The 26,791-nt window shown below is 36.4% G+C and overlaps 1 protein-coding gene across 8 annotated transcripts in view; it reads right to left on the bottom strand.

Moving 5' to 3' along the window:
* The window catches only part of LOC128173825 (atrial natriuretic peptide receptor 1-like), a 166,306-nt gene that overhangs the window by 24,964 nt on the left and 114,551 nt on the right, over positions 1 to 26,791 (bottom strand). Inside the window, exons 1-2 of one of the 8 annotated variants that reach the window (XM_052839495.1) lie at positions 25,120 to 25,383; positions 18,540 to 21,318 (exon numbers count right to left, since the gene is read on the bottom strand). The exons of 6 other annotated variants lie outside the window; for them this stretch is intronic. In XM_052839495.1, coding sequence (XP_052695455.1) covers positions 18,540 to 19,269 — 730 coding nt within the window. In that variant the 5' untranslated portion in view covers positions 19,270 to 21,318; positions 25,120 to 25,383. Of the gene's footprint in view, positions 1 to 934; positions 2,056 to 18,539; positions 21,319 to 25,119; positions 25,384 to 26,791 lie in introns of those variants that run through there. One more of the 8 variants, XM_052839498.1, reaches the window with a different exon arrangement.

Genomic DNA, 26,791 nt, shown 5'->3' with positions numbered 1-26,791 from the left:
CTTAATCAAAAAGCATGATTGGCTCTACTCCATTTCCTCTTATGAAAGCTTTTTTGTTCTTGAAATAGGAATCTTCTTACTGGATTTACAGTCAAAAATATCCATCAGTTGAAGTTTAGTTTTCAACAGAGAGGAAACGGTCGTAATTCGCCCGAAAATAGTCAATGCGGGGAAAAAAGGGATTTTCCTTTCCGTGCATCAGAATAAGGGATTAGCATAACTAGAACGTTATTGCATTAACAACGCATTAGAAGTTTTATCTGTTTCTCGTTGAAAACAAAGGACTTAGCTTCTCAAAGACAAATGGCAATGGGAAAGCGATCCGCTACTGACTTAATCACTGGAAAGGACCGCGCCATTATCTCTATGCAGGAATCAGGACAAATTAAAACCACAGAAATCCCATCCCTTGAAACTTAGTACTACATACAGTACATCTAAGTAACACGGCAATAGCTTTTACGTTTATATAGAATATGACTTTGAATTGTTTATAATGCGTGGTTTATGCCTTCTCACGCTTCATTGAACAGATAACTTTTCAAAAATATCATCAATCCCAAAGAACTTTTAAAAAAATTTTCACCTTGTAAAAGGTTTTGTTCCATAATGTATCTCTCCATTTTATAAGTAGCTGTATGTTTCAGATTATGATTTTTTGTGTATGAATTACTGTATTATTTCTGTTTTTCTTTTACGTTTCTAACATTGAGCGTTATTGCTCTATTTTATATATGAATTACTCCATTATGAACTTGAACTTAACTTGGGCGCTATTGTGCTATTTTGCCTTTCTTGTACAATGCAAACAAGTAGATACTAAACACGTTTATGTGCTTTAATTTACAGAAATAGAAATGAAACTTCATTGTCTACATGCAATAAATTGTATACCAAGGGTTGGGTGGGGGAAAACAGGGGATATACTACTTACTGCGTGTTTTGAGAGATGCCTCCTCTAACAACGATCGGGGATTAAAAGTATAGTTGTAATTTTGGTCAAACATTTTATACCAAGGTTCGAAGTCAGCACTTTTAAATCTGTAAAAGATAGGTTCCATCGTGAAAAATTCTGTGCTCTTGCTACCCGCTCGGTTAACAAGGTTGTCGTGGAACAAGAGGCCGATTGTCGTCCAGTTATATGCTTGAGTGACTTCGTCCACAACTTCCGCTACTTTTCCATACGTAGTCAACATACGGGTGAGCTGCTTGAATTCAATTTTGTCGTCGAACGCTTGGACGAAAGCCCCGGCGGAAAGAACAGGTATGTTCCAATGAGGGGAAAAGCGAGCCACGGGGGCCACAGCGAAATCACAGCACGGCCCCAGGTACACGTCCACGTTCTTTTCCACGTATAGGTCAATTGCCCGGAGGGGGCCCCAGGTCTCCGAGCACTCGTCATCTCGGAAATTTATCACAATGTTATGATCCGGGAGATAGCGACGGTTTTCCACAACCTTAACAGCTATGTCAATGGCAGGAAGAACCTTGTGCTTCACGAAAGGGAAGGGTCCTTCTGCCGGGAGCAGGACTGCCAATTTCACCGTGTTGTTCGCTCCGGTAGCAAGATGCAACGAATATATTCCCGCCAAAACCAGAACTGCACGTGCTAGTATCATGCTGTTATGATCAGCAAGCAGAGTTGTACCCCGACGGTTTCCCCACCGCCGTCGGTCATTCCGCTCAGGTCGACAGTAGAAAAGTGTTTTTCCTTGTAGCAAGTGTTACCCGCCTTTTAATTAAAACCCAGAACAAAAATTTATCATAAAACCAATGTAAGTGTTCCTACGTCACAACGGCGACCATTACGATATATCTCCCCCCGGCGCAGAGACTACTTACTCCTCTACCCCAGCTGTTGAATAATGCAATAGTGGTCCTGTCGAGATATATATAAGTCAGTCTAAAGGCAGGGATTACAACTTTGAGGAGCACAAGAGACAGCGAGATACAAACCGGCGCAGCATTGATTTCGGACGCGGGTCCTCCTCAATTACCAACTTGACCAGTGTGAGGTTGAGCGCGACACTGAGTGGAGATACAATATACAATAGGGAGGCTGCCTCGTCAGATGTTCGCACGGTATAACGGTTCCTAAACAAGCCTCGGGTTGTCGTCGTCGTCAATGCTGCGGGGATCTGCTAATCGCCGAGAAAAAAAACCGCTCGGCGGAGACAACAATACGTTTGCTCCTAACCATTGTGATGCGTGGCCATTATTTCAGTTTATAGCATATTTTTGTTACGTTCTTATAAACAGCTGATTAAAGTGATGCGACAGAATTCCGATAATTATTCTATTTACAATAAAAACCTTGCTTTGATTTTCAGCGACACTGGGGCATCGTATTGGAATTCTTACAACACAATTACTTATGTTAAATGTAGGTTTCCGATGATTTTGTTTTATTCAAAAGAGACACTTATATTTGTATTGGTTGATTTGCATTTTTGAAGAGAGTATGGATTTACCACACGCCATGAATTTAGTGCGATTTAAACCCCGTTGTAACCCAAAACCAGAATGATGGCTTACACGTTCTCTCGGAAAAAACAAATAAAAAATAACACGCACCATGTCGTCAAAATTATTAAAGTAAACATTAAATATTGCACATACAAACAAAACACAATTATCCCACATCCCCGCCCCCGTAAAAAAGAGACGTTAATTGAAAATTTTACGCACACACTGTTAAGTTTGTTTGCAAGTTTGTGTACTAATTATTAAGAAAATTGAACTTCCTCGGACTAATTACTATTGGAATTTATATAACACAAAGTGTCTGCATGTTTGGTCTCGTTATTGACTTGTACAAACTTCGTCAAACAATTCAAATTTTAACTTACATGTCAAATAATGCAATTGTTGCTTATCATCAGACCAGATACATATGTATTTAAAAAAAAATATGAAGATTAAAATCGCTGACTGTACTGTCATGTCAGTCTTAACTTAAATAAGTTTTTTTCTGCTTCAGAATTTGTCGTTTACTGAATTTTTCATGAAATCAAACTAAGTGCTCGACTATAAAAAAAAATCATTTTTTTACGACAAACGTATTCAACTGCGTTGGTTTCAATGGGATGCTTGCCTGTTGTACTTTAATATTATATAAGACTATATATTTTGTTATTCATCACTTAATGCGAATACTTCAAGTCTCTGTTTAATAGAATCAAATGTCGATAGTAAATTAGGGGATGTCGAGGATAGAATCAATCATTGCGGATGACTGAAAGGTGCCTTGTGGGCTTCCGTCACTTCCGGCAGTGCTGTCAGGCTGTCCAAACGCAAGACTTTAATCGCTTCTTCTAGGGCCATTCCGTAAGAGCTCGGGATAACATCTTGAATCAATTGACATAATAATAACAAATAATGTAATAATCACAAAAAATATCACCGAATGTTAAAACTGTATTTTCACAATAAGGAGTCGCACCCCATCTTATTAAATATTGGCTAAACAGCATTGAACGTCTTTAATGTGGTTTATTCTAGGTAAAACATTGAATTCAACTCAACGAAGTTCAGCTCACAACATTGAAAGTTACTCTGTATCTATGTCAAGGTTTATGAGAATAAGGGTTGTTATGAACGCCCACGTAATGCATTCGAGATAGTTTTGCCGCTTGCCAAAAAGGCCCGAGAAGTTCCGATTGGGAACGTTTTCTAAGAAAATCCGCGACGACAAAAAATACTCTGGTCTAGAAATAGGAAGAATGGACGCAAATCGTTGTTTATGACAGTTAGGCAAAAGAAGCAATCAGATGTCCTTTTATTTGTCTATTTTGTTTCTCTCTCTATCCTTTTATTGTAGTACAATTACATCAATCTAAACTGAATCAATTTCCTACCGGAAGTTGCTACTTCTAGAAATGGTTGAAATAGAAAAAAGAAAATGGTTTCAAAACACATGCCGTCGTGACGGTAAGACCATAACACTAGACGCATTCTATTTCAATAAGAGCGCGAATGGCGCTTTCACTTTTGGAAATGGCCTTGCATTACGTCTTAATAGAAACATCTTCTCTTCAATTGTATTGCATTTCGTTTGATGTATCAATGCAACTCGTTCAGGAAACCCATTAAATATGTCCAAGTCGGGGTCCGCGCAATAGGTTTCTATAGGATTTCACTCCTTTGAAGCATCACATTGCTGTGTGGGATGTAGCATAGAAATCCACATCTATATTAGCGATATTTGTGTACTCGCCTGTCGTTATATTATATATGAATTTTAGTCAATCTTGTTTAGTTGTATATCGGAAAGGATTACAATTACTGGAAATCTAACGGTACCATTACACCATCATCCGCATGAAGTCCATGCCATGCTAAGTTCCCATTTATAGACGCAAAATACTCCCCCCCCCCCCCAAAAAAAAAATCATACGTGGATATGTACAGTATCATAAGGTGCCTCACTACACCTTGAAATAGTATCTCAAATCACAGGCACCTGAATTTTTATCAATCAGTCGCTTAATAAGTCATATATCGAAAAATTCTACCCCTACTATATATAAATACACAAGGTGTGCAACGCCATTTTGACCCCCTCGTCGATTCAGGCTTCGATTTGCCACATAAATCAGATATGCCTACCGGTTTGCGTGTAACATTGAGTTCAAATGTGATATTTCTCACTATACATTTCGTCCTTAAGTTTAAATCCAACGCATTGATAATGCTATCAACTAAAATTCACGCAGACTTTGAATTTCGTCCCGAGGCTCGATAGCCATCAGCTGACGTCACGAAATTTCAACTCCGCACTGAATGCTCTAACACATAAACTTTTTAAAACATATGTTAAGTAAAATGAGGATAACAAACAACACAGTGTTTTGGTTTCTTTAGTGTCTCTGATCTTAGTTTGTCAATGAAATAAATTTATAATTATTGTTTTAAAAAGTTTATGTATTAGATCATTCAGCGCGGAGTTGAAATTTCGTGACGTCAGCTGATGGCTATCGAGCCTAGGGACGAAATTCAAAGTCTGCGTGAATTTTAGTCGATAGCATTATCAATGCGTTGGATTTAAACTTAAGGACGAAATGTATAGTGAGAAATATCACATTTGAACTCAATGTTACACGCAAACCGGTAGGCATATCTGATTTATGTGGCAAATCGAAGCCTGAATCGACGAGGGGGTCAAAATGGCGTTGCACACCTTGTGTATTTATATATAGTAGGGGAAGAATTTTTCGATATATGACTTATTAAGCGACTGATTGATAAAAATTCAGGTGCCTGTGCTCAAATCAGCAGAAAATTACTTGATAATGATAGAAAGCATGATGGATAAGCAGTATATATCTCAAATAGGCGAAAAAATTTGCAATTTTAAATAAAAAATGACATTTTCAAAAATTTCATTCAGTAAACGTGAACAAAAGCCCCAGGCGAATTCGAACTCATGACCTGCGGTTCTCAAGCCTGATACTTTAACCACTGAGCTATTACGATATACATCTGAATCGATTGATACAAACAATTTAACAAAACATTTAAATCGCCATCTTGTGACGTAGTGTCTTAAAAAGTATAAGTCTCGGTGCAGTGAAGTACCAGCAGGATTATAATCGTCTTAATCATTATGTTATGAAAATTACATATATTACGGCGAAATGAAAATATTTTGTATCCCTTTAAACGAAAATAAGTATCGCTATTTATAAAAAAAAAAATCCCTGTCATTAGACATCTGAATAAGAAAGTTCATTTGACATCTTGATCATGCTGATGATTTATACAGTACAGCCGGTGAATGGTGAAGGTTCCCCATTGGACTGACAAATGAGTGAAAATCTTAAAATCGCGTCCTACTAGTTTTTTAGTGGGTGGCGAAATAGATGAGAATCGCGACAAAATGTGGTGATGATTAAAAGATTCAATTAACATTTAGTACATTTCATTCTCAATCATGTTATTACAATATGCATATATTGTATGATGAATCACAGTGTTTAGTTTATAATGTGTTTTTTTTGTGTTTTGTTTGTTTGTTTTGTTTTGTTTTTGTTATTGTCTTTTTTTTTGGGGGGGGGGGGGGGGGTAGGGAATACATAACATTTATATGTACACGAACAAATATGTAATTACAAGTTACAGAAAATGCGTCAATAAAACCACATTTATCCATTTCTAGATGTACATTATAAATTAAGTTTGCCAATGTCGTGACAAAGAATTGACGTTTTATATTAATGAAATAAAATATCACGTATCACTAATAGGGTTTCAAGGTACAGTCATGATCAAAATAATAGAGAAATACAACTGTTTGAAGCTATAAGGTTTTCCAGTCTTTTAACAAGCCCTAGGAGCAAAAAAAAAAGCTTTCAGACTATAAGCCGTCGTTGAGATGAAAAATGGTTAATTAACGAGGAGAATTAAATATAAAGAAATGTCCGTATTAAACGAATGTGGAAAAGACATTTTAAAAAAATCGATATTAATGCTTTTGAATTCTCTTTTTTCATGGTTTCAAAGACAAACATCTTCCTTTAAGCTATAGCTCAAAGCCACAAGACGTTTCATGCCCAATTCTGAAAATACTCCAGTAATTATTAATCTTTACATTCTTATTATACATCCAATTTTTCTCATTTAGCAGCAAAGATAGGAACATGGACGTAAAATGAATATAAACTTCTTGGGACTACTTTCTGGTAACGTATATAGATCCGTTCTCGAGAGTGTGATGAAGCTCTATTGACATACATGTAATAGTCATTGCAAAGTTAATGCGCCGGCTGAAGAAAGATTACGAGAGAGTTAGCTGGAATAAGAAAGCCCCCCGACTCTTTAATTAGCAGTCGTGTCCAATTGTCTTGGAGACATCGGGATCCCAAAACAGCCTGCTATGTCCGGAACAAATAATGCGCGTCCCCACCGAGAATTCAGGCATTTGTGTTTTGTTAATGAATGGGAATACGGGAAGAGTACGTCGGGCTGGTGTTGGGGGACAGAGGAAGAGCCAATATATTGATTATAGCCTATTTGTTTATGAAATACGATAATTTTCAAAACGACAGACACAATCCTTTTTCCAGACTTACAAAATAACGAATATATCTTTTTTTTCCTTTTTTTTTTTTGGTTTTCGATTTTTCATTCGTCCAAGTGATCTGAAGACGTTTTCCATGTTTAATGGGGACAAAGGAGCAATATCAGGAAAAACTTCTGATAGACAACTGTGCTTGTACATCATTTCACTTTTTCACCATCAAATTTGTCATGTAAACAGTACTAACGCGGCAAGAGAGAGAGAGAGAGAGAGAGAGAGAGAGAGAGAGAGAGAGAGAGAGAGAGAGAGAGAGAGAGAGACAGACAGACAGAGAGAGACAGACAGACAGAGAGAGAGAGAGATTGTTAGGTATTTGATAAATGTAGCAGTTTATTCATCAAAATACCTCTTTTATACGTATTTTACAATCATTTGACTACAAATGATTCTACATATTAAGGAATTAAGGATAAATATATGTTAGAGTCAGATAAAAACAAATTAATTAATATACTACTAATTGGGTTTTTTCATGAATATTGTAGCCTTAGTCGATCTAGCGTCAATACTTTCAACCTTTCTGGGTTTGACCTCTTATTTGCAGTAACGTAAACAGGGCAAGCCAGCTACATACCTTTAAAGTCATTAAAATAAAGATAAGACAATACATTTTATAGACCATCGAACCAAATTCGAAGCAAGAAGACAGCGAAAACAAGATACAACATATAAACTGTTACAAAAACTTCGTATCTTCTGATGATGTATTCTATCGCGGTGAACTCGTGGCTTGTTATTGATTTGGAGTCATAAAAAAGTAAATGATTCTCTCTTACTTCAAAAGGAGGCTATTTTCAACAAATTACACCCTCCCATCATGCTCTAGTCTGATGACATCATCAAGACCATTGATTTTTCTCTTTTGTTCCACTATTGATATCATTAAGAAAACTTTGCAATGAAATCGCGTTTTCTCTTTTCAATCTTTTGGTTTAATGGAACTGGAATAGAATTGCAGCTTTTTTTTTTTAACGCTAATGATAAAGCCTTTTTCATTGCCATTTTAGCAGGGCTCGTTGTGGATTCCGTATATAGCTTAGAAACAGGGTTGTTAGGGCTGCATGGTTATGGCCTATGCATGGCTTCTATAGACTATAAGCCTATACAGACATAAATTTATAACATCAGTTCTATGTAGTTTAGCACACGTTTTCAATTGGTAATGCCAGCCAATTCAAAACAGAATAAAATTGGTTCGCTATGCTACTTATTATTCATCAAGATCGAAATTTGAATACTGTTTATTTTTTTTTTTCTTACTCTTTAGTTATAACCTGATGTTAAAAGTAGTTTGCAAGAACTATATTGTTAATATGAACTTTACTTTCTTCCGTGGCTTTGGTGAATTCAAAACAAACCAGCACATCCAATTATATTTACATACCATTGTAATTGATCTGTTTTATCTACATGCCGGTATATGCATTAATAAACACACACACATCAATTATATTTCAGTATGTATCTAGTGGTTATCATGTTTCTGTAGTCAGGAACTACTAGTCACTAGTATCATATTTAAGTAAGCATTAAGTGACCATCTTTTTTTTTCTTAAAAAATAATAAGCATGCAACATTTGGTCGGCTTATTTAAGCATGCAACAAGTGGTAAGCTATTTAAATATACAACAAGGGGTAAGCTATTTAAGTATGCAACAAGTGGTACTAAGCTATTTAAGTATACCACAAGAGGTCAGTTATTCAAGTATGCAACAATTGTTAAGCTATTCAATTATACAACAAGTGGTGAGTTATTAAGCAGTGCCGTCGGGGGGGGGGGGGGGGGGGGGGGGCTAGGGCTAGACTAATCCTCAGATATCTTGACAAGCAGAAAAAAAGAACCATAATTACCAAAATCATGAAAATCCTAATCCGTGGTGGTTGGGGGTGGGGGGGGGGGGGGGTAGTTTTCCTATGACTCCAACTACTCAATATTTCAACTTATCTTTCCTGCGACAAAAAGTTGGGGGTGGGGGGGGGGGGCTGAACTCTCCATTAGGCTATGTACCTAATGGTTAGGTCCAACTTTGCAAAAAAAGTGGGAGGGGGGCTAAGCCCCCCCCCCCCCAGCCCCCCACGGTTCCGACGCCTATGTTAAGTATACAATAAAAGTAAGTTAATCAACCAAGTATGCAACAAGTGGTAAGTTATTTAAGTGTACAACAATTGGTAAGCTATTCAAGTATGCAAAAATTGGTAAACTATTTAAGTATGCAATAAGTGGTAAGCTATTTAAGTCTACAACAACTGGCAAGCTTATTCAAGTATGCAGCAAGTGATTATTATTTGGGTATTAAACTCATCTTCCCAAGTCAAGGGACTCAGATCCACACCTCTCTTGGAGCGGAGTAAACCGAAAATCTTTGGCTAACAAGATGGAGTATACCACAAGTGTTTCGCTTTTTTCATGTAACCAAAAAAAAACACAGACAGAGACTGTTCAAGTACGAGTAAGTTACAAGTGTTACAATCTTAAATGCAACAAGTGGTTACAAAGTCGCCGATGTAAGATTTTTTTTTTGTGTCTTAATATTAGGGAACTAAACACAAATATTTTTTAAAAACCGAATTGTTCCGTCAGTATGATGGTTTGTTTTTTATGAGTCATTACATGTATATCTAACGATATACAGCTGCTTTACATTATTTCTATCCCTCTATTTCAAAATGTACCAAGGTGCGAATAAATAAATAGCAAATCGGAAACGTGTGAATGCTAGCATGCAGACGTTGACTTTCTACACTGATATCGGGAAGTAAGAAATGCCTAACTAGCAAAACATGTATGAATGTAATTTGATTTTCCCACAAAAAAAAAAAAAAAAAAACAAAACAAAACGGGAGGAAAAATAACTAGTCGGAGAAACCAATGAATGGAACAACTTTATTCAAAGGCACATAAAAGCCAAGTTCCCCGACAACACTGGCTGAAAGATTTCTCCATAATCAATGGTGATAAACTGTATACAAACGTCATATTTTTCCTGTCTAATTAGGATTCAGTGAGGCACAGATCAATGTATATTTCTGGGAGCGTGACAAACGGTTGTATGCGAAACAAAAGGGAGGGGGGGGGGGGGTTATCGTAATTAGGGGCGCCATACGCGGTGCGCATAGAAACTAACGGGAAGTAAAATTTATATCATGTGCCATATTGTGATAGAGAGACAGAGAAAGTGAGAGAGAGGAAAATCTTTCAACCCAATCATCGATAATTACATGGTTGTCCAATAAATAACAAACATAATGACAATAGGTATGACAAGCCAATAACGGTTTATAGATTCGTTCGGGTCTAATTCAACAGAGCGACCACATGTATATTGTATATAGCCTGCCTCCTTAAGGCTTGCTTTAATGTGTAAAGTAATTACATGAATTTCTTTTAATTAACTATTCACACATTAATTATATATATTTTTTCAAATACATATATGGCTATTGTTGCAACGTAACATGTGTCTGATGTTGAAAGAGGAAAGATAAATCTTATATACAAGTACAGGTATCAGTGTGAATTACAATGTACAGAGGATATGCGAGTTATTCCTCTTTGCTCAGCCTGATTGAACACCCCACAAATGAGTAATTCAATCAATAAAAGCATTGTTGAATAAGTTTACGTTCGTGAAAATAAGCGTACAGGTATGACATACTACAAACTTTTATTCCATTAGTCTTCAAAATTTTAATCAAGAATTTTTGGATGATAAATAAATCTAAAATTAGATAATGAGAAAATGTTTAAGCACAAGTTATTATCAAAAGTAGTGAAAATAGAAAACGGTTATTTTCTTTAGGGTTATTGTTACAACGGTTTAAAGGATCTTCGGGGACTTCGAAACAAAACCAAATATTAAAATAAAGCCAAAATATAAAGTTTATTAATTTAGATTGCAAATGTCAAAAGGTATAAACTCACAATAAAAACAGTTCTTAAAATTGACAAAGAAAAATAACAGAAAATGAAAATATCATTTACCTTCGAAACAAAATCAAATATTAAATAAATAAACTTTATATTTTGGCTTTATTTTAATATTTGGTTTTGTTTCGAAGTCCCCGAAGAGAAAAAACCGTTGTAACAAGTGGTGGGGAATCCGGGTAAGTGATATATAAAAATATAAACAAAATATATACACGGAGCATTAAATTCTGTAACATCAAACAGCTGTTAATCGAGTTTTACATTGTATGCACACGCCATTCCGTCCGCCTACTTCCCATATGTGTCCTTAATATGCATGTTATTTCGTCTTCCCAAAACTCCGTAAGACCACTTTTTTCCCTGTATTTTTAAAAAGCGAAACTCTCTTTCTCTATTACCAAAAGTAAATCTTTTTCATCTTTATATATGTTCCTCATTCACTGCAATACTTTGATGTATGGGACTAATTAGGAATTAATTAATCTTTTAACCATTAATACTTTCCTGGAAATTCTGCGCGGTGATACGCAAAAAAATACAAGAATAAGGGAAGCTCTTAAGGAAAAGAAAGATGATTTGAAGCTAATTAACGACATCAAAGCGTCATAAAACAGAATAAAGTAGTATTATGATTAATTTTACCACTTTATGACAAGATGAGGGTCATATCGATCTGTGATGGTTGTACCATCAGATGAAGCCCTGCAATGTTGAGAAGTCATGCGAGCCATCAAACGTACAACACACAGTATGCACCCATACGTGAACTTTTAAAAAGTGTAGGGGTCAGAAGGTGTGACTTACTTACATGTACTTAATGAAAGTACGCACTGCTCAAGGAAATTCAGGAAAACTACTAAACTGAATACAAAGCGCCTGGTAAAACTAATCATGATTTATGCTTCAAATTACACTTGAAAAAATTCATTTTATAAGCACTGCATTTGGGATTGTTTGAGCTACTTCGTCGCAATACAGGCCAATTCTTGGAAAGTAATATCATTTGCAATAATATGTTATAAAAATTACAAAGTTTAATGCTTATAAACACGATACACAAGTAAACTATATCGTTTTGTAATGATTTTAAAATAAATCTTGATTTCTGTATACACTTTAATAGATTCTTAAATTTACAGAATACGAGATTCAATAATAACCTTATTTTTAAATCTTGACTGATCTAAATGTCATTTAATACATATGTGTCTGAAATTTATTTTGAAGCTGATATAATCCAAATCAGGAAATAAAAATGTAATGGCATTTTTGTTATACACATTCAAATTAATTGAATCAAGATCTATTGTAGGTATGATACTTTAAAGATGCGGGACTACCAGACTTAATGAATAATGTGCTTAGAATTTACACAATTTGAAGCTAAAATAGTGATAATTATCTTAAAAGGAAAAAAGATAAACTAATGTATAGTTGCGGTTTCTTTGAAGACTGCTGAAACCGGTCCGTATTCATCTATTATATTGGACGTGTTTGTAAAGGTATCGTATTATAGTGATAATGTTTTTTATTGTGTCAATAACGCCATAACAGATTCTTAGATGAAATCTCACATCTGACGAAGCCAACAGCGATTTGATATTGTCGTCACCCAGAGGAGTCGGTTCAAAAGAAGGCTTTAAAAATCAATTCCGGAGAAAACGGAAATTAGTTTACCAAACTGAATTTGAAGACAAGATATCCACGTCAATCCTCGTAAAGAAAACTTGAACATACCTGATTGAATTAGCAATCTAAAATACAGAGCGATCTTCTGGGCGACTTGTAAGCCATGTAAGAGCATCATCGCTCGCCATTGTGGCCGAGTCGTTCACCCCGGACGGGCGGGATCAGTTACAAATGGTCGTCTGATCACCACGCCGTTATTTGTATACAACAACAATGGCATGGTTAATCAAACCCTGTTTGCATATCTGGGTTATTTTGGAGGCCGGGGGATTTATGATTAAAAACCTCCGCCGAATCTAATATGTTGGGTATTATATATCGGAATTGGAAATGAGCAAGGATCGCAGGCGGCAAGGGAATCTTTCTTGTTGTATGGCTTAGCATCGTAATGTCGACCGTGCCAATCGTAAATTCTCGGCCATTTCCGTAACAACAAATATCAGTTACATGTACGCATACGCAAAAGCGCGAACTGTAGATCCAAGGGAAGTTTGGGTTGATGGACCATTGAGCTACAGTTTTACCCATATAAGTATTATAATAGCGCTCAAAACGTTGGGCACGGCTTTTGGAAAGTCAACCCCAATTTCCCCTGGAGCTACAGTTCTGCAGCTCTAGCATTTACCGAATGTTACCATTCAAGACTGGATTCCCTGCCCTTGATTCAAAACAGACATGATTAATGTCGTAATCAATTAAAGCGGACTAGTCTAATTAGATGTTACACATGCGATACGGATATATACATGGTACACCTGTCAATTCTAGAACTTGATAAATCAATAACATGCTGTGGATACTGTAATCGTTCTATACAACTATCGCCATTGTTAAAAAACAAGAATTTGATATTTGATCCCCCCCATTCAAATAAAGAAAAGCTAATCGAACATCTCCCGACAGCTATTAATGAAAACAGGAAATTGCCACATCATCCTAAACGGCAAGCATTAAAGACTTGCAATTGTATGGCCGGAATCAATATAAAAAACAACCTCGTTTATAATGCAGTTTTTTAAGAACACTTCTGCCCCCATGCGATCATATTCTGTGTTTTGTTCCGCGAGCTCTCTAGTATTTGACCTTTTCTCGTTCAATATTTTGTCACATTGTTGCAATATTGTGATGGATAAGAATAAAAACAGCATAATATGCATTGTACCACCAATCTATAAAAGCACCGCGCTGAATTTCAAGGTATAACTGAGCGACTGTAATTCACTGTATATCGATAAAGTGACTGCATGCATCACACTGTTAAATTTTTTAACATTTAAAAACAAAATCCGGATTGCATGTCGACTTTACGACAAGGCATCTCTTAATTTTCATTTCGTTAAAAGATTAATAATTTACATGTAACATTCTGCAAAATTTAAAATAGGTTTTTAAATATCGTTATTGGAAATTTGGTTTTCAAAATTCATTTTGTAGGGTCCATAAAAAAACACCTTTTAACTGCGTTTGTCTTGAGAGATTATGGGATTTTCCTCGGTGCGGAGAGAGAGAGAGAGAGAGAGAGAGAGAGAGAGAGAGAGAGAGAGAGAGAGAGAGAGAGAGAGAGAGAGAGAGAGAGAGAACAAGAAACAATATAAAGCTGATATGTTAGTATACATGAATGTATGGTTTTGAATATTGAGTATTTTTTTCTTTTTCTTTTACATCTAATTTTGGAAGGATAAGATACGAATCTTATAATGAATAGCTCTTGAAAAACTATGAACTTAATACAACGTGTGTGGATTTTCTCCCACCGGGTTTGAAAATCATTGAAGTTTTCATACATGATAAATTAGAAAAAGTGATGGTTATTACCCGGAACATTCTTCTGGATCTAACCCTCTTTGCAAGCTTCTCTTCTTGCCCCCCCCCCCAAAAAAAAAGAAAAAAAAGATTTTTAATGAATAACTTACTAGTATTTTGCCCAGTCACGGTATCTCGTGTCAGAAAATATTTCAAATTTGCATTACTTGTGAAACTAAATTTAAAATGATTAAATTTTAAGTGATATTCATCAAACAATTTTACTCTTGAAACTTTGAAAATTCATTATTTCTAATTTTGGTAACACGTTGTCATTTTACATGCCCGTTTTCATACATAATGCCCCAACAGCTAAATAATTGAGTTTTAAGAACAATCGATGTCGCTATTGCTATATCGCACAACTTTACAAAACGTTTGACAAGCAAACATCGCAAGGGGCAGAGAAAACTAAATCTAGTTATGGGTCGGCTAACGTCTGTGAAACACCGTGCCATTTTAATCAGGACCCGTAGTTCTACAGATCATTAGTCATAGAACCGGTCTCCTGTCAATTCCCATATCTTCTCCAAGAACTTGGAAAATGATGAAGAAATCGACGCCGACCACAAACACATGTACTTTTCATTTTATATAGAAATGTACATGTACACATGCATGTCTCATCACATCGGCCACAGCTTAGAATCTATCAAAAATGTCTACGAAAGTGTTACATGAAAAATTCTTTCTAAACAAAGAATTGTGCGCTCTGTTGTTCGATTATAACTTGGCAACTGACTTTTAAACTTTGGCTGAGCATAAGAAATACCTTAGTTAATTTGTATATATTAAAATTAAAATTATGAAAGAAAAAAATCGTATAAAAGTCGTTACCATGCCCATTCAAACATCATACAAATATGGCCAGTAAATTGTGTACAATGAATTGAGAAACAAGTAAGCCGAAAGGTCGTACCAACCAAGCACTCTTACAAACAAGTGGGATGCTGAAGTGTGAAGGTGTGATGAATTTTGATCTAGTTGGCCAAAACTTGACAATGTCCGGGTTAATTATAGCCATTATTGGAAAAAAAAATTGGAGCGAGGTCTGGTAGCGAGGTTTTATAACCCACGAGCCCCGCTATCCTTGGTGTGACATCATTATATCAACGAAACCCTCCCCTAGATCATTGATCCTTGTTTGTCCAATTAATTGACGCATCAGTCAATGAATGTACTTGATGAGGAGGAAAACAAAAATACCAGTATGTCGATTAGATGAAACATATATACTGTATTGGACTGCAACAATATCACCGCGTTTGCCCACTTCGTGAAGTGCGTGACAAAGGCAATATACGGGCAATTAGTCGAGCCGGCTACCTGTCAGATGGATTAATCGAGAAACTCGGCTTTTTTACTCAAATATTTGATCAATGTAATATGGCGGGACCAGTGATGTATTATTATAGCGACACGGTTAATTCGAAATCATAATTTTCTTTTTTAAGTACAGCCAAGTCCCTTGGATAAAAGTGGATGTCTATGATTTCATTACTTATAATTGGGGAAAAACAAAACAGAACACAAGAGCGACGGTTTGCTCTTGAAATATATTGTCTTTGAGAGCATTAATTGAAAAATTTGGCGAGACTGGGGTAGGAAGGGGAGTTCGACAGAGGGGAGGGGTTAGCCTGAAGAAAATTAGTTAATAGGATTATAGTCTGCACTTGAGAACATTGAAACCAAATCGTCGTAACGCACACGGAACACTCAGCTATGTGCATATATTAAATATCAATTTCTGTCCGTTCTCATGTGAAGTGTAAAACTTGATTTTCTTTTCCTTTGCCGAAATCTCACCACGGTGTACAAAAAATATAAAGGAGAAATCTCACCACCACCACCACGCCTTTTACGACATCAACACATCAACACAAAACAAATTCTAACGGAAAGCAAAACAAAAAACAAAAAACAAAACCAAACCCGGAAAAATGCGAATTGTTGCAGAAATGTCTCAAGGGAGTAGCTTTTATTCGTATAACTCCCATGGCCAAGAACATTAAAATATCAACGTATTATAAACGTGATTTTGTTGTGATTTTATATTTCACAGTCCACAGGAGAACAGTTCGTCTCTTCTTACTTCATATATAATGAAAATAACGCACTCGTACATTCAATAGATTTTGAAAGGTCGATACAAAATGAGAAAGAGGAAATGTATATATAGATCGGTGTTGCAGGAAATAATGGAGCACGTTCATGATTTATTAAGACTACATGTATATAAACGCTACAGTTTAACTAAACATGTATTTCCTTACAGTTTTGCTTGGGTCGAATTCACACAGCAAGTGGTTTTATCTATGTGACAAATGGCTTTTTCCTGAAGTTAAAATTCCAATGCAATGTTATTAATTTTGATTTTAGTTACGTAATGGTTCATGGTCAAAAGAATCTGACTAGTAATGAATTAGGTCAGCAACACTTATTTTAAGACTAAACTGGTTCAAAGTTAATAAACTGGTTCCAGACCACCCCCTCCCCGGTACCCCCCCCCCCCTCCTCGGTACCAATATTCCTCTCGACGTCATTAAAAGAAATAATTAATATCTTAATAGCTGATAAGACTGATCTGCGTTTTGATACGAAGAATCCGATGTTTTCATTAATTGTTCCAAATGGCACATGAAGACATAAATAGTGCTGCTTGTAGGACTAGTAATTGGGTATGCATTGATTCTCCCCATGTTCGTCATAAATATACAGTTTCATCAGTAACGGCGCACAAGATGTCTAGGTAAATTTACTTGAGCATAATAGGTAAATAGGTAATCACAACAAAAGGAAATAGAGAGAGAGATAAATTGTTGTTAGATGGGCATGATATATAGATCGTTGTTTATTGCAATAAATGTCAGTCCCATGCATACAATTTTGCAAATGCCCTATTACGATTTTGCAATGCGTCGAAAAATGTTCAGTTTTTGGTCAAAAAGAGAATCACTCCGACTAAGTACAGTTCAAACAATTTACATCCAGAATTTACAAATCAGATTTGGATGAGGAATTACAGAGGTCGGCCCTTAACATATAGCTTGCATATTCTTTCTTTAAACAGATAATTACATGTTTACGATGGATTAAATGATAGGGAAATTGGACACCAGGTGAACAAAATTAAGCGACTAATATTTTGTTTACCATCCACTTGAAAAAAAATATCTTCTAGCATATCTAGCTACATGTAAATTTTATATAGATGCACTAGCTTAATATATTTACATATGATAGGGCCTAATTTTACTGATTTTTTTTTTATATCAACTGTCTCATCTCAATAAGAAATCTGTTTCTATTACATTATAATAAGGAAAATTCAATATTTATCATTTTGAATAAATGAAAGTATGCCTGTTATTTTTTTTAACATTGCGAGGTTTAACTGAACAGATGATATCTGGTAAATTATTCATAAAATCAACCAACCAACGTATCGGCGAAATCAAACTTGTCAGACTTATCCCACTTTATCTTCATAATTACAGGTGTTTAGAAATCATCAGGTGTAAAACTTCATTTGAATGGAACAATAAATATGATTTTATCGAGTTATTTTTCGGTATCACGATTTTAATGAATTCGTACCTTGGGTTTTACATCAAAATGGTCACCAAAAACAAAAAACAAAACAAACAAACCTAACGAATCATTTGGATAAATTTGACAATCCATCTATGCAATCCACGACAGCAGATATATTGAAACCGAAACAACTTAATAGTTTCATGAGCAGATGTATAAATTCCGTAATTGGTATTTTTGATCAAATTAAACAATTGTGAATCAAGATTAAATCTAATGCAATAATAATGAATTTTAGCAAAAGGTTAAAATTATTAACTCTGGAAAATCAAATGAATCGTGCCATTCAATTGCATCCATTTAGCTCCCTCTCCATCATATTAGAACTCTACACGTTATATATATTTAACTTCCGTTTCCGGTGACGTTTTAATCATTTTCAAATGACGTTTTGTGCAATACGTAGGTTCTTTTTTTCAGTAAAAAAGGTTTTTTTTTCTGACTTACTTCGACAATTGCGACTGGCCTCTCGGAGAATGTTCCCCAAGTTGTATTTATCCATGTAGTTCTCATCAATCTGGCTGTACCAGACCCGGGGCCCCGTCCTCTTTAGTACAGTAAACACCGGTTTACACAAAAAGTAGCTGTCGGCGTCCCCCAACTCAGGCACGACCAGGTTGTTGTGTAGAATGATCCCCGCCAGTTTCCAAGAGAAATATTTCAAGATGGTGTAGACGACGTCCGCGGTGTTGGAGTACGACCCCGTCATACGGGTCAGTAGTCGGAACTCCTCCTTGTCCTTGAAATTCTCCGCTCGAGCCCCGGGGGTAATCACGGGAATTCCCCAGTACGGGGAGTAGCGCGCGACGGCAGAGGTCGCAAAGGTACACAGCGGGCCAAAGAACACGTGCGACTCGTTTTTGTAGTACATGTCCATGGCGTGTAATGGCGCCCAGGTCCCCGAACAGTTCGAGTCCCTGTAGTTGACAATAAAGTTGATCCCGCTCACCACCCCTTCCCCCCGTACCTTCTCTAACCCTATCTGTATGGCCGTCAGGGCCCGGGACTTCGGCGGGATATCCTCCTTCGTGCTGACCGCGGGAATGAGCACCCCAAGTTTGATGTCCACGGGGGATGCATCGCTCTTTGCGATAGAAATCCGGCCGAGGACAAAAAAAATTACCCCAAGACCCAGACTGTTCATAAGCATTTCACTGTTCATTCGAAAACTACACATATTTTAAATGCGATTTACGTTACACGGTATTAATTATTCAGAACCAGAGCACAGCATCAGATACAAATATTGCAAAGCAACAGCGAAAATTATATATATATCCAAACAGGTCCAAATATCTAATCATCGGGCTCGAGTGATAAGCGATCCCGATTAAAATTTCACTGGAATAATTTCGTGGATGTTGAAACGAAGAGACTGATTGGCCCCCATCTGCATCCTGATTACAATTCGTTCTCGATGGGAAACGACTGTGTAATCAGGTGTGCTCAGGTAGACTCTCAGGTAAAAATTCTACCGGCTGTCGTGTCATACTGGAAGTTATTAGAAATTACCTCGGTGTAACACAACAGATTAAATGTCAGCTGATTTCTCTTGATGTTGAAGAACAAATCCCTCTCGACTGTTGATATTTTTCCATTTTTTGGCTGGTTGATGCATTTAGTTTTAATTTAATTCACTTTGAAGAAATAAAATCCCGTTTTTATTCTCCTAAATCTCACAATACATATGTAAATAAATGCAAGAGCAAATGGAATATTCTTTTTAATCACACCTTGCCGTGGCGATGCGGGCAGTTTCAGTAGCAATTCAATTCCAGACAATACATTAAAACGTAGGCTATACCTTAATGGCCAGACTCGGGAGGTCCACTCACGCCTAGTAACGCCTACATTGCCCGACTGGATTCGTTTCGCCTTGATATCTTACAACGTTAGCTACGTACTGTCTATTAGACGACAATTGTTCCGTATACCCCCCAATGACTTCTAAGGAAGCTCTCAATCAATATACATCACACAAGGGTCGGTCTGGTAGAGACCTCTAAAGCTTGCTCACCCACAGTCACAACCAAAACTCACCAATATAGGCCCGCAACGAAGCAGTGCTGAACCTTATATAGTTCACGGTGATTCATTGACAATCACCTATGTTGAAGAGAACGATTCGATCCGATCATAATATAGGTGCAAGCTAATACAATAGTTCACCTGTTGCTGTGCTTCACCATACTGAACGGATCTGTGAACGACTTAACAATATTGTAAAATGGCTATTGCTCTCCACCATCACCAACAGCTTGCTCCATCCCATGACTTCGGTCCGCGTCCCTAGAGAGTTTTGATTTCCTTATTATTGAGTGATATCTTGTAAGCATCTCCGAGATGAGGACAAATATTGGGGGCTTTCCTCAGTAATTGCTAATGGTGACGAAAGGAGCATGGAGATTGTCGAGATAAATAACAAACAGAAAACATATATCCTCTATATCCCAGCCAGTCTCGGGAATGACAAACCTTGGACCTCAGTTCTTTGATTAAAAACTGCAACGATATATCTCAGACCAATTAAACCAAAATGACAGACAATAGGACTGCAATGGTTCTTTTAAATCTTTCAAGTTTCCTTTTGTCTTAATTCTTATAAATGGTTCTGCAAGCAACAATTTAGCGGAGCTCTGGGTATTTTAACACAGATATACATAAAGTGCGAGCAGTTGTAAAAACTAGTCGTACGAGTTACTTAAAGCTGATTAGAGGAGAAGCGATAAAACAAGAGAGCACACGGCGACATTGGACGTCGGTGTTTACGGAGGCCATAAGAGGAGACCCCAGTGGAAATTCCAGGACCATAAACAAGACTTGATGGGCGAAGCCCCGGATGTTTATTGTAATGCAGGCAGCACTCATGCTTAATTTGTCGTGTTCGGATCACGGGTCCCGCTCCGGCTTTTTAACTAGCTTCGTCAGTTTAATTACGCTGACACGACGTCAGGAGCTGGATCAATCCTGGGGAACCCCCCCCTTCTGTCTCGTCCAGATCTTCATCCCTATTTAGCTTTTTTTTCTGGTTAAGCTTGAGTTGTTCAGTCTCCGTATGCAGGCTTTTTGTTTATATGGCAGTTTGATTCCATTTGTCTGATGCTTTAAACCGATGCGATTCTTATCAATATCATCCTGGTCGAAGAAAAGCTTGTAAGACGTCGTGAAAATGTCAAAGGAGGCTGTCGTGGGATATGTATTTATAGCACTATTTTGATTACGTTGCCTGTACGAAAAAGAGAAATATTTTCCTGTTTTATGAGTAATAAGTTTTCCTTTAACTGTAAGCATAAAATTTATTTTTGCTGATTAAACTTTGTCTTAGGTGGCCAGAAAGTATTAAGAATGTGTCCCTATAATAAAGTACCCCGCCTATATGATATCGACACGTAATTATCTTCATTCTTAATCATTGTGGCAAAATATACAAATATACCTCAGGGGGAAAATCGATAGTCACGTACGATAAAAATTTATTAAATAGTCCATAAGTGTCATATTTTTGAACAACAGAATGGCAGATTGCATGAAAGTGTCCTTCCTCTTCCTATTAAGAATACTGATGTAAGCTCGCATCATTAATTGCGGGGCAATTAGAGGCAAAGTGCTGGCTACTTGAAATAGTACATGAATTATTGAAACATCCATAAGCGCATTAAAGACAGCTCTAATCGTATGAATTGATAGCGCTTTTATTAGAAGCACTCCTCGCTTTAATTTATATTTATCAAATATTGCCCGTAATTGGACATGAAAGATTCTATCATGAAATATTCAAAAGCTATGGGCAGATGACCCATTGCCTATTTTCCCGCGGCGAGGCTCGGCGGATGAATAATTAACAGCCGCGGTGATGCGACTCCCTATCACTCTCGTGTTTATCAATTTATCGCAAATGAAAACATTATTTTCCGACAAGTTTTAGGAGTCAACTGATCATATAAAAGATGATTCGGAAAAAAAATAGTTGAAATGTAAGGATCTCATATCTTGTTTAGAAAACACGAAAATCCACGAAGCACGAAGCGCCATTACTAAACACGGAGAAAGCGCCTCGTGACGCTGTGAATTTTCACAAATCTTGGTCATTTATGGGTTTTAAAGATAATGTTTCTTCTGCACGAAATTTCAATCACTGTTTGAGTGCCGGTTGTGTATGGGATTACCTTGAGGCGCGGTGATTGGCCGAGGTCTCTCTAGCGAGTGTATGGGTGTCCGATATTAATTACCAGGCATCAACTCCTGTCATGGTTTTAGATGGATTTTCGTCCACTTGACGGCGCGCCATATCACGGCCATATTAAGACCAAATTTACCGACTTCAATACCGCCTCACGACATCTTGTTCTTGAATATACCTTCATTTCTCGTAGCTACACTATTTGTCTAATTTTACTCTTATTACTTCCTCATTTTGACAGGAAAATCTGACTAAATTGAACTTTTGAGTCATTTTGCTGTAAATGAATATGTTTGGATAAAAATATACATTGAATAAAGACTTCTTCACATTTATTTATTATATCCTATTTTATAAATAAAAAGTGGGCTAAATATTCATCTAACCAATCCTACAAACTCTCGTATCGCGAGAGATGTTGCGATACTTGAGTGAGATGTGGATCTCAATATGTTTATGCGATTCATAACCTACTTTTTCCCATCTTGATTTCGTTAAACATGTCGCCTCTATCAGACTATTATAAACACGACGTCGTGTTTAAATTCTTTAAATAAATCTCTGAGATAAACAGATTTTCCAATATTATGATAAAAGTACATTTTAATCTCAGAAAAAAAAATCAATATAAAGATGAAAAAATAAATAAGACGTTTCAAATCAGCGTTCAAAAAGTAGCCTTTAATTATTAATGGGTAGGATATATAATTTTTTTTAAAAAAATCATACGGAAAGCGTGTGAATTTCAATTTTTTTTCATTAAAAAATTTGAGAAATAATTGCATGAGATTTAACATGCATAAGATTGAAATCTATCTTTGACGTCGGGTAGTTTTTGTCGCAATATGGACTCATTTTTCTTAAACTTTAAAAATCTTTACTTGGGAACCCCTTTAAGATCGACATCTTTATTATAACTTTGATCACAGAGATATTCTATCACACACGCATGCCTGTACAATGCTACCATTGTAACATTGGAACAGCATGATGCAAAGTTTTTTTTAAAGGTCTCTTCCTCGGTTTTTTGCGAAAACACAAATCTGCGGTTTATCATTTTATTTTAAAATGATATAAAACGTTTAATTCAATGATTTCATTTATTTATCTGTTCATCCAAACCGTAGGCGATCGGAAAAAAGCCTAACTCAATTATTTTTATATTGTGTCACTTATACTTTATTTTGACGGTTGGAATAATCTTCCCCGGACCGCATATCGTGCGGCAGGCTCCACGAATATAGTTTAGTGCCCCTTTTCCAGACAAACATTTCTGTTTCCTCTTTTGTTTTGTAAAATGTATCCACATATAACTAGAAATGTTTTTTAAAAAAAATTCTAAAAACAACTATGAATATAAATTCAATTCAACCATTTTTGGCAGCTGTCCCTCTTTATTATCGATTAATTCATCAAATTCCTACCTTTAATCGCAGCGATTAGAACGAATTATAAATCATAGATTTCTTCTAAGAATAGATTTACAACCCCATCCCATTATCTCTTTGAAAGAAATTTGAATTATAATGTAAGAAGATAAATTATATTAAGTTTCTCAATATCATACAAGAGAGAGAGAGAGAGAGAGAGAGAGAGAGAGAGAGAGAGAGAGAGAGAGAGAGAGAGAGCGAGAGAGAGAGAGAGACACAGAGAGACAGAGAGAGAGACACAGAGAGAGAGCTCGAGACAGACAGAGAGACAGAGATTGTTAGGTATTCGATAAATGTAGCAGTTTATTCATCAAAATACCTCTTTTATACGTATTTTACAATCATTTGACTATGATTGACTATAAATGATTCTACATATTAAGGAGATTCATTTTGTGAAGTAAAATCAGAGTACAGTACTTTGACTACGGATTGGTTCGAGTAAACATTGCGATGAGGATAAACAACAAAGAAGTAACCGTTATTGAGTGCAATAAACATGTGGGGTGCGAGTTAATGGGTTTGTTTGATGCCTCGTGTTATTAAAAATTAAAATTTAATGAACCTTCAAACGGGATTGATGATTAGTACGTACGTAGTTTAGGTCGGAACCTAATTATTTCGTCTTATCACATTATTCGTCGTAAAGGAATGCCAGGAGCCAGGAACCTTAATGCCTTCGTTGGCAGTGCAGCTTTGTAAGTAATCAAAATTGATTGCCAGGTCGAAACGAAAGAATTCAAACACAGCGATTTTTAATTCAAATGGATTTCAACGTGCGAAGAAAAAAAGACCCCACAAAGTTTCCTAATTGTGTACACAGTAAAATGATTATCATATATTAGAGATCGTATAACAATCTTTTAGAAATAGACAGAGACAGTTTTCAGTTTGGGTTGTTTTTACGGTGTTGTGTCAAAGAATTGTAATTAAGCCATCGTAACAAGTTCATGTCAGTAACGGCGTATATTCGATCTTCGGGGACCCTCGGTGTCCTTCAGTGTCAAGGAATAGAGCGGATAGTATAATCCGAGTGCATCTTACCGGGGGCCAATTATTTGACTTTATTACTTATTCCCCCGGGCACAATCAACATCCCTAGTACAAGAGATCGATAGAGTTGTAGAGTTCTAGAGCTTAGCGGGACGAGACATGTTTCAGAACTGCCCCTCACATACAGTAACAGAAAAAAATCCTGAAATACAAATTCCCCTGGCCTAAATGTATGAACGGAATTTTTAAATGTTTTTAAACTTCCATTTTTCAATATTCTATTAAATACTGCAAAAATTAAATAGTCGTAATCGAACAAATTTTCTGCTTTCTACTTTACTGACCACCTAAGATATTTCGGATATCAATTAGTTCTAGGGAAACAATTTCATGCAAATATTGTGAATAAAAAGTTCAAAGTCACCTCTGTCGCAGAGAACCAGGCGAAAACGAGGTTCATGGTTGGGTAAAACATCCGGGGAAGTCCTATAACCACGCTCCTAAACATGACGTGTTGTCATCACCGGGAGACAGAAATTTCACCTAATCACGTGACAGTCCCCTGTAATTCATCGCTGAGAGGTGGAACTTCAAGTTCCTGTTTTGCAAATAACTTCCTGCGGTGTTCACGGTGTCCAATGGTGTTGAATAAAACAGGAGGAGATCCGCTGACGAACAGACAGACGCCAGGCCCGTCTATAAGGAAGCCTTAGGAAATGAGCCGTGAAGAGGAATTCGCCAACCAGGCAGACAGCGGGTTCCGGAGAGGAGCAGAACTTTTATGTTTTGTCCCTTTGTTTATTTCAAACACTTCTATTTTCGCTACTTTCTAATGGTTTCTTGTGATAAAGATCTTTTTTTGTAAAATAATAATGACAGCCTCCACCGGTCTTCTTTGCAATATCTTTGAACAGCCAAAGTTATAAGCCATCTGTGCACATGCATATTTATTGAAGGTAGAACTAACTAAGATGAATTTTCGACGGAGCGTTTCCAACATGAAATCTATGCCAGATGATTGTTCTACCACACTGTCTAGTGTTTTGCATCAGAATGGGTCTCCCCATGACAAATGTGCCGGAAGTGGTGTCATTATAATTTTTTTCAAAAACCGAGAGAAAAGAAATTCCCGAACATTTTTTTTCTTCTGCAGAGAGTGAATCTGCAAGTGATTGTTCGGTAAGAGTAGGACAAAACTGTCAATATTGGACTTTTGGTGTATAATTCTTACAGAAACAACTGTTAAAAATGGTTAAAATCAACAAAGGAAGTGTTTAAATAATTTGTTGCACAAAGATGGCACCTTGTAAAACTTATAAATGTAAACACAGAAAAAAGAAGAATTTCTTTTAACATTACCCATAATTGTTCATTCTTAAAAGAAAAAAAGTGTAGTAGTGCTATAGATGATGAGCTAACTATTCCTGTATCATATACTTTGAAAGCAAAGCAATTAAAAATGTTATTAGAGAAAAAGCTACGAGAAGTCCCGAGCGACTTGAAATGAGATGTGTCATCATTTTTCTCAGTATGCTGTGCGTGGTTTTTCTCGCTGATTTTTTCAAGAATACATCGCAAAATATTGAATCATGCCATCCAAGGCATTGTTTTAAAACAATTAGGAGAGTAAATTGTATGACCATTATGAACAAGGAAAACCTCCGAGGAATTCCGAGTGTGACTATAGCCGGCTATTAAACGGTTTTCCCGCCTTAATTGACAAAGTTCTTTTGAAATATCAATTCACGGCACTTGCATGTACGGCAACTGGCAGTCATTGGTAGGGGATATTTTCCTTAATGAAAAAAGCTGATTTTTTGTGGTTAGATATAATATGAAAGAAATATTAAAATAGTTTGAATAACGTTTGTAAAATCTAAGAATAAAAAATTGAAATAATTTGGACGAACACTTCCTCGCTCTTACAAATCTGAAAGAACCCCCTGGGGTTTAAAAAACCCACACAGACTTAGAATTAAAGTCGAGTTAAATCAATAAATTTGCATGTATGTGCATTATACAATAGTTTTCCGCATGTCTCTCATACATTATATTTTATGCATCGTATTAAGATATAATGAAGTAGATCCCGCTTC

This window comes from Crassostrea angulata, chromosome 2 (assembly GCF_025612915.1).
Source record: "Crassostrea angulata isolate pt1a10 chromosome 2, ASM2561291v2, whole genome shotgun sequence".
Lineage (NCBI taxonomy): Eukaryota > Metazoa > Mollusca > Bivalvia > Ostreida > Ostreidae > Magallana > Magallana angulata.
This window is presented reverse-complemented; position numbering and strand designations above follow the sequence as displayed.